General features: G+C 40.8%; 1 protein-coding gene across 1 annotated transcript; it reads right to left on the bottom strand.

Annotated features, from left to right (window-relative positions):
- Positions 1–14019: 14019 nt before the first annotated feature.
- LOC111272578 (uncharacterized) lies at positions 14020–17450 on the bottom strand. Its single transcript, XM_022854113.2, has 2 exons — positions 16235–17450; positions 14020–15443 (listed from the first exon to the last, which is right to left on the bottom strand). The coding sequence occupies exons 1-2, from the start codon at positions 16423–16425 to the stop codon at positions 15131–15133; spliced, it is 504 nt and encodes a 167-aa protein (XP_022709848.1). The 5' UTR covers positions 16426–17450; the 3' UTR covers positions 14020–15130.
- Between the last annotated feature and the right edge of the window lie 798 nt (positions 17451–18248).

The raw sequence follows: 18248 nt of genomic DNA, 5'->3' as shown, positions 1-18248 counted from the left end.
CTCGCTCATATATAAACAATAACACTCACTGACACAGGCGAACTCGCTCTTGATCGTCGGCCCTTCATCTCGTGTAAAGGTGTGATTTTAGGCTTAACAGCATGATCATGAGTTTTTGGGTAAAGTGCAAGCCATTGATCTATTTTTTTTTTACTTCAGTTTGTCCCAACAAGCGCGACCTGTATCTAGAGACGTTGTGTTCTCTTGATCAAAAGTTCTACGTAAGGATGGCTTTATTTTGTTTCGCCAGCATCTGTTCGAGTTTCGACAAAACGTTTATATGCTTCCACTGTAGTCAAATTCTGCTATTTGAACGAACATGAAGAGTCAATTATGCAGTTAGTGTGGCCGCTCATATATATATATATATATTATATATGACGCAATTCGTTCCATGTCTTGTACTTGTAAGATATATCCGTAGCCTTGTTCGCCGACCATATGCATTCTGTGTAGCGGCAAATTCGAGCTTAACAACAAGAATATGACAACAGTGAATATCTAGCTGCTCAGTATCTACTAATTATCAGCAATACGTATCTTCCTGCAAGTTTATTCTGTTCTGCCCTCCCATTAGATGCTCGATAAATCTCTATTGGTTAAAATTTCATGTGAGCAGATATAGTTTTTTTTTTTTTCGATTTCAATAAGTCTTCAATTTTCCCATCACTCAATTCAGATACAAGATGTAATAAATAGAATCGTCGTCTTATCAGTGCTTTAGCTAATCTTTGGCTGAAAACAACGGTAGAGCTGGCTGACGGTAGTGGCAGTAATACGAGGATTACCGCTGTTATCAGTATAATGATAAGGCTAAGTGTTAGCAATAATAATAACAACAATCGTCTACTAATGCCAATGAACTGATGAATGCTAATTATGACGATAGGAAGGATATAGGAAAAAATTGTTTTCAATTATTTCCGCACTCAGCGTGATAGTATGTGGGAGAAATCGTAACATACTCGACTATGCCTACGAAGGTTCCACATTATTATTACATGATGGTTATGAGTTGATACAAATAAGGTTGCTGCTATTATCCTGATAATCAATACTACTCTAACTCGAAGCTATGTATGAATATTTGCCAATAATCAAATATTTTATTGTGCGCGCTCATTATCACGACGCGTAAAAGCCGACGATATGATGCTAATAGTTACAATGCTAGAAACACAGTTTGTGTTGATTTGTGGGAGAGAGATTTGAAAATGCTGACCATAGCTTCGATCTCTTTTTGCTTGCGTGAATCGAATTATTTCGAAATACCAACTGATTCATGATTGTAAGGATTCAACAGACGGCTGGTATATGCCGACCTATAAATGATCAACATCTGAGAACACAAGTTGCAAGTCACACTTATTTGATCCAATAGCAACAATAGCGAAAACAACAATAACAGTTACAAAAGCATATATGTATAGCGACGGTAATAACTCGAACGTGAAATAATAGAGAAAAGATTAAAAAAAAAAACGCGACGCGGACATCGATATCACTTTCCCTTGGAATCCGCATGATGGTGCAAGGTAACGAAACGAACAGAAAATGTCCTTTTTTTTTGGAAAGCTCACTAGGAAACAGACTATGCCGATATCGAATAATTAACAACAAGAAGCTGTTTATACGTGAAGTGACAAACAGTGAAGATCTATATGACCTAAAAGCCATCGTATAACAACATAAACACATACAACTTCAACATATAAGACCGACTGGCATTGATTTGATCAATTTTTAGCCGGCACTCGCGTGGCAACCTAATAAACCCGTGTCGAACGATACACGAACCACGTAACATCATGATACATCTTGGAAGAAACAAAAACAATATTACAAGCCTAGAACAAGGACGAAACGATCGCTTTTATTGTAACGAATGAAACGAGAAAGGCACCGGTGTTCGACACTCAGGCACTGCCCCAACTTTCTCGTGATTACCATAACATAGCATAATATCGGGAACAAACACGACCGCAATTGTCCGTTTCAGATTAAAGTCAACAAATAACAAAAATAATGAAGCTAAGATAATACGTGAAGATACACGTCACCTACTTGTAGCATTTACCAATTGCTAATATAAGGCGAACTCGAATACTTGAAAAGTAAGAAAGCCAAGAGTTATTAAACTCATCTATTAGCGACAGAAACATAAAGCTAGCTAAAGTCTATTTAACGCTATTACAATTCTCGTATGCCCTTCTATAAAAGTAGGAGAAACGTAAATAAACCTACCACCCGCCGAACAGCGCATTACAAACAAGAAAGCCCGCGATGTCACTGGATATGGCGAGAAGCCGTTGTTCGCAAAGGTCTTGTTTGTTTAGTTGTACTTCTGTTCTCCCGTATCAGCTAAAACAGCTTGAAACGCTCCGCTATAAGCTGAAGCGACCACTCACGTTCTCTATACTTGCGTATGCCAAGTAGGCGGATATGCAGACGAAACAAAGAAAACTAACTATCCGATATAAAAGCAGAATATAATGATACGCACGTTCATCGAAAATGATGACATTCGTAATGTAACACGGCATGATACACTAATGATATGGTATGGATTTGCACGTTGACGATGACGATTAATGCTTGTTATCATACTATATATGCATCTACTGTGGCGTTGGAAATCTAGCACAGTGTGCGATACGGCCCGTCTTTTTAGATTTGTGCGGACGCATGGGTCCTGCCTACGACATCCAGCGTCCATGCGAGTCCGGTGTTGCGCGTCCCTATGTGAATACATTTATTGACAGAGCTGATTATCTCTATACCGAACTTTGCTTGTACTGATATAAAGCAAGAACAGCTTAATAATCATTGAATCGCACAGCTCTCTCCGTGGTGCCAAATACTGTTTTATCAATTTCTATCTACCTACTATTATTATATCTCTTAATCTAGCCACCATTGTAACCTCTATATCAGTCTACTGATCTTATCAGTCAACTTCTTCCGTTACTTAGTTGTCTTCATTGTGTTTTTGTCTTGATACTGTATGGGTGTATACGTGTTATTTTGTTTGCGAAAAAGAAGATAGAAGAAAGCTCATGTTGTGGTTGACGTTCTTTACCTTAACTGCAACGACGTACATATATATACATATATATTGAACGAATTCCACATCTTTAATAACGATATCCTACCTTAATTAGCTATAGTGGCGCAGATGTCTCATGACATAAATTTGACTCTGATTTTTTTTTACCCCTGGCACTTTGTGAAGTGGTGTTACTGCAGCGAATAGCTACCCATATGAAAGGCATACAAGAAGTCAGACATGATTGTCACTCTTAGAGGAATTGATCGCATACTAACGAGACGCAGTAGATTAGGTACATATAGATAAAGGCTAGTCTCTACTGCGAGCCCTGCTTTTGTGAATACGTTTTATTAAGTTATATTACAAGATAATTTCACCCAACCAGGGAAAGGTGGTGTGCTAAGGATTTTTAGTGTGGTTATGTTGTAAATGGACGCACCTCGTACGGCTAACCAGCAGTTCGTCTCGTAAAACTAGCCTGGCTGTTACTGTGGTGGTGACAGGAAGCAGCAGGTTACTGACGAAAAATAGTAACAATAATTATTATTGTCATTAATAAATATATTAATTATACGGTAAATGATATTGATTATTGTTAGTATCTATAGGATAATAATGAGCTTATCAGATAATGTCGTAATTGGCACTTCATTCACAGAGGTCGAAAGGTGTCTTTTTCTAATAACTGTCTGGGCCTGATGGATGATGTGGGTCCCGTTTGACCATCACAGAATATCTAGAAGTCACTTACCATCCCCACCTTCGACTTGCCAACGCAATCCTAAGTTTTTGTTTGTATGAATGCTAGCTGAATTAATTATTGATATTGTTATTTAATTACTCGTATAACAGATCATATTGCCTTGACCATATTGTTACGAGGCGTATGGCTACAAAGTCAATCAGGTTGTGGTCATGTGCTATTTCGTTGCGGCCGTCTATATAAACTTTAGATACGGCATCTATTTACCTACATGTTCACCTCTTTGAGTCGAGCTTTGCTGGGTCCTGATATTTTTGTGCTCACGTCAAGGCGCATTCGAGTATTTCGGGTGGAGCTGGCTTGATGAAAAAAGTTCACACAACATCACCGTCATAATGGTACCACCCATAGATCAACGCTGTGTCAGCAAAGCTGCTAGAAGCTGCGTAACATAGTCAGCAAACGTAATGAACTCACCATTGTGAACACCGATTACCAGCCGTGATCAGTACGCTTCGCCTTCACTCATCATACCTCATGGCTATATATTGTAGGTCTGTCCACGATACAATACGTTAATTGATTGCTTTCCGCTACATAACCGCTAGCGTCGACAGCTATGAGCTTAACGCCTCGAGATAACTAGAAACCGGTCAGGTACCATTACGTGTATATAGAATATAATGGAGCGGTCTCTGGAACTGGACCGTTGTGGGTAATACGTGCTGCTGGGAGTATTTAGGACAGGGTCCATTGGCGACGTCATGAATACTGAAGTTGCCGTACCGGAAACAACAAATGTCTGTTACCATTTTTTCGACCACTTTCATAGGATCATTACGTCAAGTCTGCGTCATCAGCTCTAACAGTCATTCGCTCATGTGTCACCGTTAGGCTTGCGCCATCAAGTTAACCTGCTATCAATCAACATGTATAATCAAACAATATGGACTAATTACACAACTATCACTTCATACATGATTTAACCCATATGCCAACACTAAAACCGATGCAACATAAAAACGTATATACAAAGACTGAAATTCTCTACATCTCATCGCAAAGGTTTTACCCAAAAAATACATATAGCAAAGATACACGAAAAACAATATTTATAAGATAGTTGACGCAAATTAAGATATTTCGTCACGGTTATCACAATAATATTATTATTATAGGTACTATGGTTGCTATATAAATATATAGTGACCGGTGTGAATGAGGAGGGTATCTTGTAACGCAGACTATATACATACATGCGTACATATACGTAATGACTGAAAGGGAAGTAATAATAGAATTGATAAAATGACAATAATCACCACAGTGTAACATTGATAGGATGAAAGCAATGGGATGACTGACTGCTGACTGAAAAGACTCTGCTCCTCGTCACCTCATCGAGTAACCAAGATTTGGCGGGGCTATCTCCGTTTCGCTGATAGACATCAGCGACCATCATGGATTAACAGAACAGAAAATCATAACAATTTCGCTGAAACCTGTAAACCTAGTTTCGGTTTAAAAAGGCAAATCGCACCTTCAGATAATGGCTGCCGATGAAGGTGATGACTCGGAGCGCGAGCTTCGACGATGATCCCACTGCTCATCGTTGAGAATCACGAAATTTGGACAGAACGATTTTCATTCTGACGTGTGTACAGAGTATATAAAATGTATAGGTTTTTTCGAATGAGTTGATTTTTGTTAATACATCCTTGTGACCCCTCGCTATCAACTCTGTAAAATCTGTCATCGTTACGTGTTAATCTTCTCTGCAAAAAGGAGATATGAGCAAGGGAGGGCACTGAAGCGTCGAATCTAACGCGAACAGGACACATGTCCGCATATGTACGAATTCACGAATTAACTTCGTTTTATGGATTCTAATTCTCATCATGAATTATTCATCATATGGGGTCGATATATTTTGTTACCACATGAGTTCCGTGACATTGTTCATTCTTCTATTTGAGAGACTACTCTGATCACACTTAGACATATACAGAGTGCATTAAATCATCATGCCAAACATTCATCATATAAATATATCTAACTCATCTAACATGGCGATTCTATATATATATATATATATATATATATGGATGGTAGCACAATCGAATAAAATGACAAGAAATAATGATGATCATGTGAGAACGGCATCTACACGGATTAAATAAGTATACGAATTGACTTACGCTTTGTAATGTACATAGTACAAGGTAGACACCCCCTGACGCAAAACGACGACGACAGCTATTAATAGCATCGGCAATGGGTGATTTCGAAAAGGACATCAAGCGAAAAAAAAACGAATAAAAATCGGTGCGTCGATCCAGACGACACTTGCATGCAGCCTCGGCCTTCTCGTCCCAATGTGGTTTTAATGGCGACGGGTTCTTTTTGACAGAGGCCACCTGCTTAAGCACTTGCCTCGACTGCCGATCCGCTTGTCAGTTTGTCGTTTAGCTGAACTCCGCGTCTGTTAGTCGTCGAAATCGAGGGTAGCCATTTTTCCGCGAACTCCGCGGCGATCCTCTAATTGTCGGATATGGACGTGAAGCAAGCAACCAACGGGCACTCGCTCGTACCATACGTGATTTTAGAAAAAAGATATTTCCCCTTAAGAAATGTAACTTTTCTCGTATCGATACAGATGATACCTCAAAGGACCCATCAATCGCTCTCTTGCGTGTGCTCATCCTGGGAGATCCAGCCGCAGCGATTGTCATTTGTCAATGCTGCTGCTGTTGCTGCCCCCACCTCAGACCTGCCTTGTCGTAAACCTTAATTAACTCCTATTATACCTTGATTCTGAACCATGATACCATTTGCACAAACGCCGAATAACTGAGAAGTATCAAAAAGTAAAAGACCTCATTTATTCATTCACTGAAAAGTTGTCAAACAATTAAGACATCACACATGTACCATAACATAATAGTATGGCACACTAATCTATACGTCATACGAAATGCCATCCCTTCATCGTTCTATATGTACGAGTTCCCAACTAATCATGTTGCGTGGTCCGACTGATCCCGACTGCCGGTTTGCTCTTAACAATGACAATAAGCTAAAATGGAATAATGACAATGATAAAACATTGATGAATGAGAAATAATACAAACAACACGAGCTAAACAAGGACAGAGTATTGAACGCGCCTCATACTCTACGTTTTCTAACTGATTCGACGAGAACGAAGGGGACGGACATACGTCAATTCAAGTAAACACAGGCGAAAAGGAAAGAATAACTGATGTAAGCAGTGAAATAAAGAGATATTGATAGAAAGCGACGAAGAGCGAAAGAAAGAGGAAAAATGATAAAAAAACAATGAGATTTTATAAATTGATTAATAAGGCGAAAGTTCGGGGCAGCACCGCGTCAACGACCGACAACACTGCCGACTGCAGAAAAAGCAAACAAAGACACACAGACAGAGCAGACAAAAGGCGTACACCTCACCAGCGCCCCCTACCGGCTACCCCCTCCTATGCTAATTACGCCTGATGGCGTCGACCACATTCTCTCTAATCAACAATCACTATACATACAGACTCACAACTAATAAAGATACGTAGTTTTTTTTTTGCCAACAGATCCAAAGCATAACAGTAGTAGTAAAAGCGAAATGCATCGATCGCCAGAAGTTCATAGCTGGAAGCTGAACCTCAGCTGTCAGTCGACTCTCATCGATTTCATCTGCGCCATTGACGCCATCTACTAGCATCCAACATTCAGCGAGAAACAGCACAAAGTAACTGAGATTTTTCACAGTCATTTTGTGTCAGCATTTGGTGGAAACTGGAAATATTTATTATTGTATGATTCACTCTTTGTTCACTCCTTTCGGTCCACCGCTCTACCACAGCCTTACTAATGAATACATTCACAAGCAAGTTCTCATATACTACAAGGATGCACGGACGTTCATCATAGCCATTTCATTATATATATATATATATATATTTGCAGATATCGTTTATATATTTGAGCACTGCTTTAAAAATCACATATATAACTAATGTAATATTACAATGATAATGATGGCAATTATTATTACAATTGTTGCCGCCACCATACGCCGCCTTGAGATTTTACCATAATTTCTTACTAGGTCGTATGATGGTGACGAGAGAAATGTTAATGATGATAATAATGATGATGATCCTGTCAACTGAATGGCTGAGTTGGACGAGAGAAAGAGAGCGCGAGAGCGAGCGAGAGAGAGAGAGAGAGAGAGAGAGAGAGAGAGAGAGAGAGAGAGAACAAGGACAAATGCGGAATAGAGCGATAAGATTAGAGAAAAAGCTAATAAACAGAGCAGACAAAAAGAGGGAAGCCATGCCTTTGGGACAACATAGGGGGCGCTGGTGTTGTAATAGCAGTGAAGATAAATCCAGCAAAGAAAATCAACAAGCAAACGATAAAAACAAAGTCACCCTCTAAAGGTGACAAAAGCAGACGAAGGCAGTGCCCTCTAGTGTGGGTCGGACAAACATTTCATCCCCTTTTGTTCGACCGTCGGCTAAGCGACGGTTCAGTTGTACGCAAAAAAACTACGTTAGTTGTTATTACTATGACATTATAATGATTGCTAATAAATGATAATTTATTACAATGAATACCACAGGTGGTAATTTTTTATATATCGTAGACCATCATATTAGGCTGGAGCTAAGCAATGGCCATTTTTCGTTTAACAAAAAATGTAGCGTTAATGTATCATGTATTCGCTGCCACTCTTCACGAGCCTGTATCTCTCAAGTAATTCATTTATTTATTCCTTCTTGTCAGAAATGTTTAGACCTAGCTTTAAATACCTCGTTCGACAAGGTTTTGGGATCTTACTGAAATGTATAGTTACCTTTTTCATTTAGTGATCGGGAAAGGTGGTAAAGAGCGAGTGCAAGGCCCGGAAAACCTAGTAAGTGTAAAAGAATTTTCCGCTCAGACTCTTATAGGATGGCTTTTACCATATGCTCTATGTGATGTCTGACATTGCCTTGAGGAAGGATGACTTAGCCTCGTCAATGGGGTATTTTTTAGCGTTTGGCCTTTTTCAATTGATGTAACTGAGTCATATGCAAATCTTATTATAATTTTTCCGAAACATTTTTAGGTATGTCACCAAACGCTAATTATAGTTCTTTTGAGATGGGGATCTGGCTCAACTCGTTACTTCTTTACCCAGTCCAGGGCACGTTAGGTGTCTGATAAAATGCCATACATTTAAAATGCCTGACAACGTTTGCTAATAAATTAAAAAGCTGTATGTTATTAAAGCCCAACTTTTGTATAAAGACATAAGTTGACATAACTGAAGATATCTAACACTATTTAATTCTTAGATATACAAGAAACACCCGCTGTTATCTTATCGTTGAACATCTATGTTTAATTTTTATCTCAGATATTAATGTTTCTATAGTATCCATGGTATCGCTTTCTTTGTTTAAAGGAGACGCCTTCATATGTGTAATTGCATAGTGTTTTGCACTTGCTACGACTATTAATCTATAGGACTCTGTCCTGATCCTTAAAGTGAAAGGAACTGACTGTGGTTCAAGTATAATATCTCTAGACCTATAAAAGCCTTGATTCGGTATGGCAGGTAATACTCTCTTCTGTGAGACGTGAAGGCGAATCTTCCCGATGATTTCATTGGTTAGTGTGGCGTATCAAGTTTGGATTATTTATTTTAGCGGTGCGCATCGTTTGACCAGCCTTATCCAGAATAATTCCAGGTATTCACTTGTTTTTTTTTTGTATAAAAAATACCTCCTAAATACGCAATGGTGACGGCCAAAACAGTGTTTTTTTTCTTCAGCTTTTGGGTTCTTTGTACCGAAACGGTTGTGAGCGTATTTCATCATAGGGAAATCCGACTGAGGGTGGATTTTTCTTCCAAAAGTAATCCTGCAAGAGATTTGGGATGTTGGGAGCGTATCTACAAGGCTGTTAAGTTTCTTTTATAATTTATTTTGCAGCATACATAGACTATTGGGAAAAGATAAGGAATTCTAGAAAAATAAAGGATTATTATTAAGGGTGAAGGCTGTTTGCATAATTACTTCTAAAGGGGGCAAGTCCTTGATGCTATACCTAAAGAAGTGATTCTGAAGACATGTATACATAGAAAATGCAAAAATGCAAAAAATAAACTAGAGTACATAATTATAATACGAGCATTTTCTCTGTGGTCGAGTATACGTGAAATATTATTTTAAGACTTCGCCTAATCAGCACGGAGCAACTTGCCGTTGTACGTTTGACGGAAATTATTACCCCCCCCCCCCCCCCCCCCAGGACCGCTGCCGTTGCAGATTCTATACGAATCTGAAATCCACCCAATATAATTGAACCCAACACAGACTAGCTTTCTTTCGGGGTGAACTTACTTCTCCTGACACTTCATACATCACAGCAACACCGAAGTAGCGGGATTTTAACGATCTTACTATTAAAACCAACTGAGAGCAAGTGCTCGGCACAAAAGCTTCGTAAACGTAACGTCATAGCAGGTATTAAACGCCCAACCCGAGTCCTACCCGACGGCAAACTATTCGATGTCTCACAGGACAGAAGCCTATTGCAAATGTCCTCGTATGTGAGTCTAGATAGCTACCTAGAGAAACAAATTATTGGCTTATACTGAAGCTGCCGCTGCGGGACGCTTTAATTGGGCGCCCGTCCGCATTCAACCGATCCGACTGCTGGGCGGCCCCGATAACATCACCAATTACGGCCTGTGTAGCAGCACCTAATGATTACGATTATTACAAACTGTGCCGGTGGGTAAATAGCGACGACAGTCAAATTATCGGAATGGAGTTAGTTAAAATCCACTCGATCAAATCGCATTCATCCCGTCTTCGTCGCGCAGGGTATCCATTATAAGAACACTGAACTGCTTGTGTCTGTTTGATTCTAATAAAGGTTCGTGCCGGAGTAAGCACGATCTTTATAAAACGCTGATTTACTCCAGAGCACGCTTATTTCACGTAGATGCATTGACTAACAGACAGCTTCTCTCGTATCTGCAACCGGCTGACGTCCTCAGCGAACCGCCAGGAAGGGCGAGATACTCACAAAGAGATAGATAAGCCATTGTTTTTGTGCCTTTTATTCTGCTCAGTTCTAATTTTCATTTTTGTTAATGCATGTTAACGTCTACTCACTATGACCCATGGCTCACGCCGGTGAGCAAAGATCCGCTACGGAAGAGCACTGAATGAACAGGATTGGCAACCGACTCTGAAAGAAAAGCGTTCGGGAACGACAGCATTTAGCAGACGCTGAAGGTGCAGAAACGACTGGCCACCGCCGTGGCAGCAAAGAAAAAATGAGCTGCGACCTCTTCGATTGGCTTCAGCAATTCGATTCCTCACCCATCATCGAAATAGAGTCTCTCATTGACTATTGACCGTCAATTACTTGAACAACATCCTAAACAATAGCGTCATTGGTGAAAACGGTACAGGTTGGAACCAGATGGCGCTGACTGCTGACCTGGTGATGTCGGCCGCAGTTCGTAATGATCATTAAGGAAATTTGTTTTTTCCGTTCGTTTTCATTTTATTTGTTTAGAAACGATTAGAAAAGGCGGTAGTGGCAGCGGACACAGCCGTTACTAAGAGTGATCAGGATGCCGATGCTAATGATGACGCCGGCCATCACTGGGCTTCATAGCCACTCGGTGCGCCCAATTCAACAGCCCCTCAGATTTGAGGTTGTCAGGATTCGGGTAGTAGCGGCTATTTGGGGTGCTGATGTTGTTGTGATTGTTATTGTTGGGTGCCAGTGCGAGCTGGCTGGGTGGTCCCCAATAAGACGAGGTGCAGTTAAAGATCTTCGAACTTTCGCAGGGTCAAGGGTTAACAAGACTGGTTGAGTGGAATACAATTGCCGAAGATCAACAAAAAATATGGCAGACGGGTACTGTGGCTGCGTTGGGTGACACGGCAGGAAGCAACCGTTTATCAGGGTTGTTTGTTACTTGTAGTTGTAACTGCGTTATGACTTTGTATGTATACTGCATGTGTAAAATCTATTTAGTGCTTTGTAGGTATCTTTGTTCAATTATATATAGTTATAAGCTGTTTGAGCAGGCTTGATTTCAAAGGGTTTGATATGAAGTATGAAAGAACAAAGGCTAATTTACGCGTTTCAGGAGAACGTGAGATGCGTGCACATGCCCCACGCTGTCTTTTCACATGATAACTGACGATTCTGGAGAAAGAGATGATTTTCTTTTACTAGCCCAATGGCTCCACCCTGTTTCTGCCAAAATTTCCAAGAGCTGAGTCGTTCGAACGTCTGGCTATCAACTATCACTTTAATGAACTAGGTGTGACTTTCTAATTCTAAGTCAGTATGGCCTTATCGTTTGATCAACTTGAGGGCTTCATCTATCGACGCAGAACCATTGCACGTAGATATGCTTGGTCTAGGTATCCTCTGGACAAGCTGATGTGCACCAATCCTACGCAGAAATCAAGTGCACCGAAAGTTACGACTAATATGCTAGGCTTGTAAGGTTAGTCTAATTAAAATTTAGGTATACTTTCGAAAATTCCAGGTCTTCACACGATTGCTGTTTTCTGTTTACCAACAAGCCAGCCTGTCGCGCTATTTCTAACGACTCTCTAGTTCATACGTGAATATTCTTACGTACGGAGGAAACGCTCATCTATGGACATTCAGTTTGGCAATTATGTTATTCCAGCCAAGGTCTACAACAGTCACTGATAAAGTAATAATTGAAGCAATAAAAGACAACAACAAGATAACCGTGATGAATATGGCTTTTCTAATGTCTCACTTCCTGTGATCCTAGCGTATAGCTGCTTTCTTCTTAGCTTTCTGAAGCCACCTATCCTCTCGTATCGCCAACAAATGGCTATTCCATTTTCAATATTAGCTCACAGAAGCAACGACCAAAATCAGTTAAACCTTTTGGGCTAATTAATCTGTGGGCCAGACATCGTTCAAAAGTTCTGAGCGGCCCCTGGTTGTACGTTCAGATAATCTGATTATCATTATATATCCAAGTTTCAGATTATTTAAAACGATTTAATAAGGCCATTTTACCAGTCGCTGATGGCTGTATTGGTAAACGCTGGATCATGATTCTTCGTCGGTTTGCCACGCCAACCCAGGTCATTGGAAGAAAAGAGAAAACAAATTGTACGTTGTATCTGTTTCGTGCTAGCTAGCTAGTAGCCATTAGTCAACTGATAAGCAGCTGTACCTATTTCCGTTTCGCAGTATTAAGTAATACAAACACTGGATGTCGTCCCACGTACGTGTGGACCAGATGCCGATCCGTTGGCCGGCACGACAATGAAGTACGTGGCTCAATTCTTGTCCATTTATCTAATTGAACATTATACAGCATGTAGCAATGGCAATCATATTTGTATATTATTCCAAAAGGCGCCCAACACGAAAAGGACCGCCGGCCCTAGAGGTGCGTGTGGCTGTGTAGTAACTCGTTCGATTGCACCATCTGTCGACGCGATGACTATCGGCTCGTGGCGGTGGGTCGTGCGTTGGCAAGAGGCGGTCCGAGGACGGCTGCTTTCGTCTTCCAGAAGGGGCGGTGCTTGAAATTATTTTGTGTCAAACGCTTGTTATTTCATTGAAGCATCAATGGTATAATTATTGAGAGAAGGCTACTTTAGCACGATTCAAGGCCGTACTTCGTAGGATAGTGTATAAAGTTTATGCAGCTATACGTAAACGGGTACGAGATCAGGTCTAGTAGGCTACCTGGAAGTAACACAATGTCAAGGTTTGTCAGGTTGCTTCAGAATAGTCGTTTTTTTTTTTCTGGCCGTAGCCTTACAACATCAAGTGCAATTCTAAGCCATATTTCATAGAAAAGGAAGATCCAGGATGACACTGACACTAGCAGCACGTGAAGGTTAACGTTGTGTGGTACGAGTTATTTCCTAATCGACATTTAAGCTCGACCCCATCAGCGTCGTATGCACCGTTGCAAAGAAGTGTGATACTGATTGGCTTCTGATTGATGATATTTAATTTTTCATGGGAAGTTAGACTCGTCATACAATTGTTCGTTGTAGAATGGTAATATTTTGCATTTTTTTTTTTAAAGTTATTAAAAGTGGCAGCTTTAAATAACCACGTTAGTATTTTTCTATGTTATGAAAAAATAGCGAATTCCACCTAACGGGTCCTAAGTACGGGAGGCTTGCTAAATAGCGCCCATGAATGTTCTAAGTAAATTAAAATATTGTGTATTAAGATGAAAACTGACATTTGTCGCTTTATTTGTGGTTAATTTCAGTTCATTAGTGTTTGTTCAGGGTAGGAATATTCGATATTGCACACGATTCATTGTCATGTTTCATGGGATGCGTCGATATCTTACAGTGTACTATGGCACATATATTCACAAATGAAAAATCTCGTAAGGAAATTGGTACCAGATCAACTACTACTATCGATTAGATTAACAACGCAAGCCATTTTCATGTACTAGCTTATATGTTTTTGTTCGTTGTGTAATTATTAGTATTATGTAAATAGAACCTTATCCTTGATAATGCCTCTGTATAGTTTGTTGTGTACGAGGCAATATATACGCTACGTAAGTACCCTATATAGTTTTTGTATACTAGATAGGTTACACTGCCAAGGTTTCGAGGCACGCGCATAACAACTATCCATTATCTATTTCCTACATCGGTGACATTGACACGAATTAAATTGACACTATACTAGCTCGGGGAAATTGTGCTATAGTCGTACGCCTATTCCTATTGAGACATGTAATGCATACACTCGGAAACGAAACAAGGTGTGTATATGCGCTTGCGTCGCATGTCACCCCATTTCCCAACTTAAGTGGAACTATTTCGAACCATGCCCGCCAATGGACGCACCGTAGTGCACCCCTCATTCACAGTTATACTGTATTTATTAGATTTATTTTTTCTATCTACGTGCATATTACAAAGCCCGTTTTCTTCTCTCTCTGAGGTTGCCATGGCCTGAAATACGGTTCGTTTGTAGAGACAGCACAATGTTACAGTTTTCGCTCTCAAATCAGCGGCACGATTTCGTGCTATCATTTTCGTTGTCGTAAGAGAGGTCTGCCATGGATTAGGCTCCATTATGCTTGCGTGTATTTATGCTTGGTAACGTATTCTTATTGTAGCGCACAAATCTATAGAAGGTGATTATTGGCTTTTCCTCTTTGATATATTTCCGGCACGACATTTTTCGTTTTAGTGGATTTGTCAGGTGGTGTTGTTTCGTTCCGGCTTTCTCCTCATTATGTCATACCTCGTATGTACATTTATTTTGTGATTAATACGCGAGCTGCTAGCATGGAAACATTCTTATCGACATTGCCAGTCGTGCCAGTCGTCGGTAAACGCTTGTAAGTCGACCGATGACATGGCGACGTTCATGTCGACGCTAACCGAGGACTCGGCCGTCGACGTGGGTGGACTGTGCAGCTGCGTGCTGTCTTCCTGCAGCGCTAATCGTTCGAATCTGTCGATCCTTTCGAACGGTGGCATCAATGCTGGCGGAGTGGCTGTTTGGTCATAGACAACAGGAGACTGGGTCGATTGGGCAGGACAATGGCTGTATTGAGGAAACTCCATGAAAACGGGGGGGTGATCGTCATGCAGAAGTCTTTCCAGAGTCCTAGAACATGAATAGAACAATTAAATCTAATTTGATTTAAGCTCAAACTCTTTATCTAATTGCTCATGAATACACGTTTGCACAATATCTATTAACGCTCAGTGACCTAGACATCAGCACCGCAGAATTTCTGTAATCTATAGACAGATTTCTACAGCATAATAGCTAATACGGGCGTACGATAAATGTAAGTATCCATATCAGGTGTACTGGCTAGTATAAATTTATCTAGGTGAGGGCTCATCGGTCCTGCAGGTTTAGGAATTCATTTCTCGAAACGCGTCTCGTTCATTTAGTACAGCTAGCATGGCCTAATTGGCAAGACAACTACTCACACTGCTACTCTACGCGGCGTGATACACTCCTCCTAGCCATTTGGTCAATGAATAAACTTAAAAAAAAACCATTGTTAACTTTTAGACAATCCTTGCCCTTAAAAAGATCGTATTGGTATTAATGAACGAACACTATCTTCAGGGAGTAAGGCGGAATACATACAACTGCCGCGCGACCAAGTGTAAAAGACCTAACAATGTAGGTTACGTTATTTTACGTGTAAGACGTACACATGACCGTTTTCCATGCTATTTTGAACTGAGCAACCTGTTTTTACCTAAACAGTACAATGTATTTCAGTTGATAAGCATTTGCTAATAGTCGAGTGTATATAAATAATGAATGAGGACTAATGTAATTCTTACAGCCTAATGGAGACAAATTACTCGCTATATTTAGCTCAGCTAAAAACTATCCTAGGCAAATGAGGATTTCGTAAACAGACGTTCACTTACCGTATATAATCAACAGCGCTTCGTAACGTGATCACTTTGGACAGTTTTTTGGTATTGGCAATAGCAGGTATGTGGCTCCGAAGCATGGCAAATCCCTGGTTTACTTGCTTTACCCTGTTGCGCTCGCGTTCGTTTCGTCTGTTTGGCAGCGCCATAGTAAGTTTTCGACGAAATGATTTCACCTGGAACATTGAGCGCTCTATCGTTTCGAACTATCTTTCTCCTTGTTCCTAGAACCCTTTCAAGCTTTGTGCTTGGGCCTGCTGCATCAATCAAGTCACGCGCCAGTTTTATTGCGAGGCCATCTTAACAGGCATATTGCGAATATATTACTGTCATTCGTTGTACATCGAGCATTAACGAGGGCTAAAGCTTTCTACGTTTTCATGCATCGGTGTCAAGTTCCTCTGCTGCTTTCCAATGCTCAGGTTATTTTTAAGCTTTGTTTTTAATCTCACTTCCTGTGTCCTACACTGTTGGACCTCTCTTCTGTGGAATCCCCAAGAATCACCATCGAAACAAAACTGATGCAAGTTCCAATGACACAAACCGACGTCAGGAAAAATGCTCCGCGTCTTCTTTCAACGTTTACCGTCAGGTTAGCGTGATCCACCAGGGTATAATAGGCGATAGCACCTGACGAGGAGCACGTCTCGTGGAAGCCCAGAGGCCGTCTGTGTCAGTGCATAGTCACTCTTCAACTAAAACTTCACAGTTCGGCAGACCATTTTCAGACACTGCCTATCACATCGATGACTCATGTTGTTGATTATGCCATTTTTACGTTGATTTTTAAGTCTAGTATATGGATGATTGTACGTACTCTTTATGAAGGCGGACTGGAGAAGGCAGTTTCTCGTGCCAGGTAGTCTGAAGTCGGATGCACGACAACAGTAAAGATCAGCCGGCGGTCAGTGGCGGCCTTTCGATCAGGGCCGTGATCCGGCGGTGGCTTCTTGGGTACCTATTCCTGCTACCTTCCCTCTCCTGTTATTGGGGTCGTTGGTTGATCGGCTGATCGGGAGGTGTTGGCGACTGTGGCTGATCTGTCTGTCTAGCCTCCCGTTTTGTTGCATTCGCTGCCGATTCATGCCGATGTGAGAAAGACGACGGAACAACGAGAAAAGAACGAGCAGCCCTTCGTCACGACGTTCCATGGGCCCGCCTCCGTAGTGCACGATGATTGCTACCACTACAAATGCTAGTACAAACCATCTCCGCAGCCGTCATCATCATCATCAGCATCACTGTCAGTGCTACTCTCCATCGTCATATTCTACTATTTCTAGCAATATCAGACATTTTATGCCTTAACCAGGGGGAACTTGTGCTGGCCTCGACTCTCTGGCAGAAGTAATGCGTCGTTAGTTAGCCACCGTTTGGCCGCTTGTTTGGTCGGTCGGTCGGTCGGTCGGTCGGTCGATATAATGCGAACAAAAAAAGGCGAGAAATATGTAAAAGGTCAAAGAAACAGTTGTCCATGCAAGATATCCTTCTGTTACGCACAGATTCTATGCAGTCCTAATATACTAGTAATCACGCATGTACATATGGGAATCAGGCTAATTACTACGAGTACAATCTTTTGGTACAAGACGCACGTACTTAGCTTGAATCTGCAGTTCTGGACTTCTTGTGGACGAATGCTTATATAAAAGGGCCAGACTTCGCTTAACATCCCTGCACTCAAGCAAGATTGAAGTAGATCAAAAAATCGCATAGTGTTCATAAAAATGGAGCACGTCAGTAATCTGAATTCACTTTATGAGTGTTTATGTGAACCACAAACACAACGAACTTCAGCACGACTTTCATTTGATCTTGAGGTTTAAAAGAGACAAATGGGTCAAAGTAGGACTGTGATCTTCTTAACAGTGGTGAAATTTATCTTCTTTGTATCGTTGTGCTGCGTTTAATTTATTTATATGTCATCTCTGGCAAGATTTAGTCGTGTATCCATTGGACCAAAATACGCCTATCTTCAATTTATGTACTATTATTTGACGCAGGCTGA

Source organism: Varroa jacobsoni, unplaced genomic scaffold (genome assembly GCF_002532875.2).
Source record: "Varroa jacobsoni isolate VJ856 unplaced genomic scaffold, vjacob_1.0 contig02646, whole genome shotgun sequence".
Lineage (NCBI taxonomy): Eukaryota > Metazoa > Arthropoda > Arachnida > Mesostigmata > Varroidae > Varroa > Varroa jacobsoni.
The sequence above is the reverse complement of the archived record's forward strand: the minus strand, read 5'-3'. Positions and strand labels throughout refer to the sequence as shown.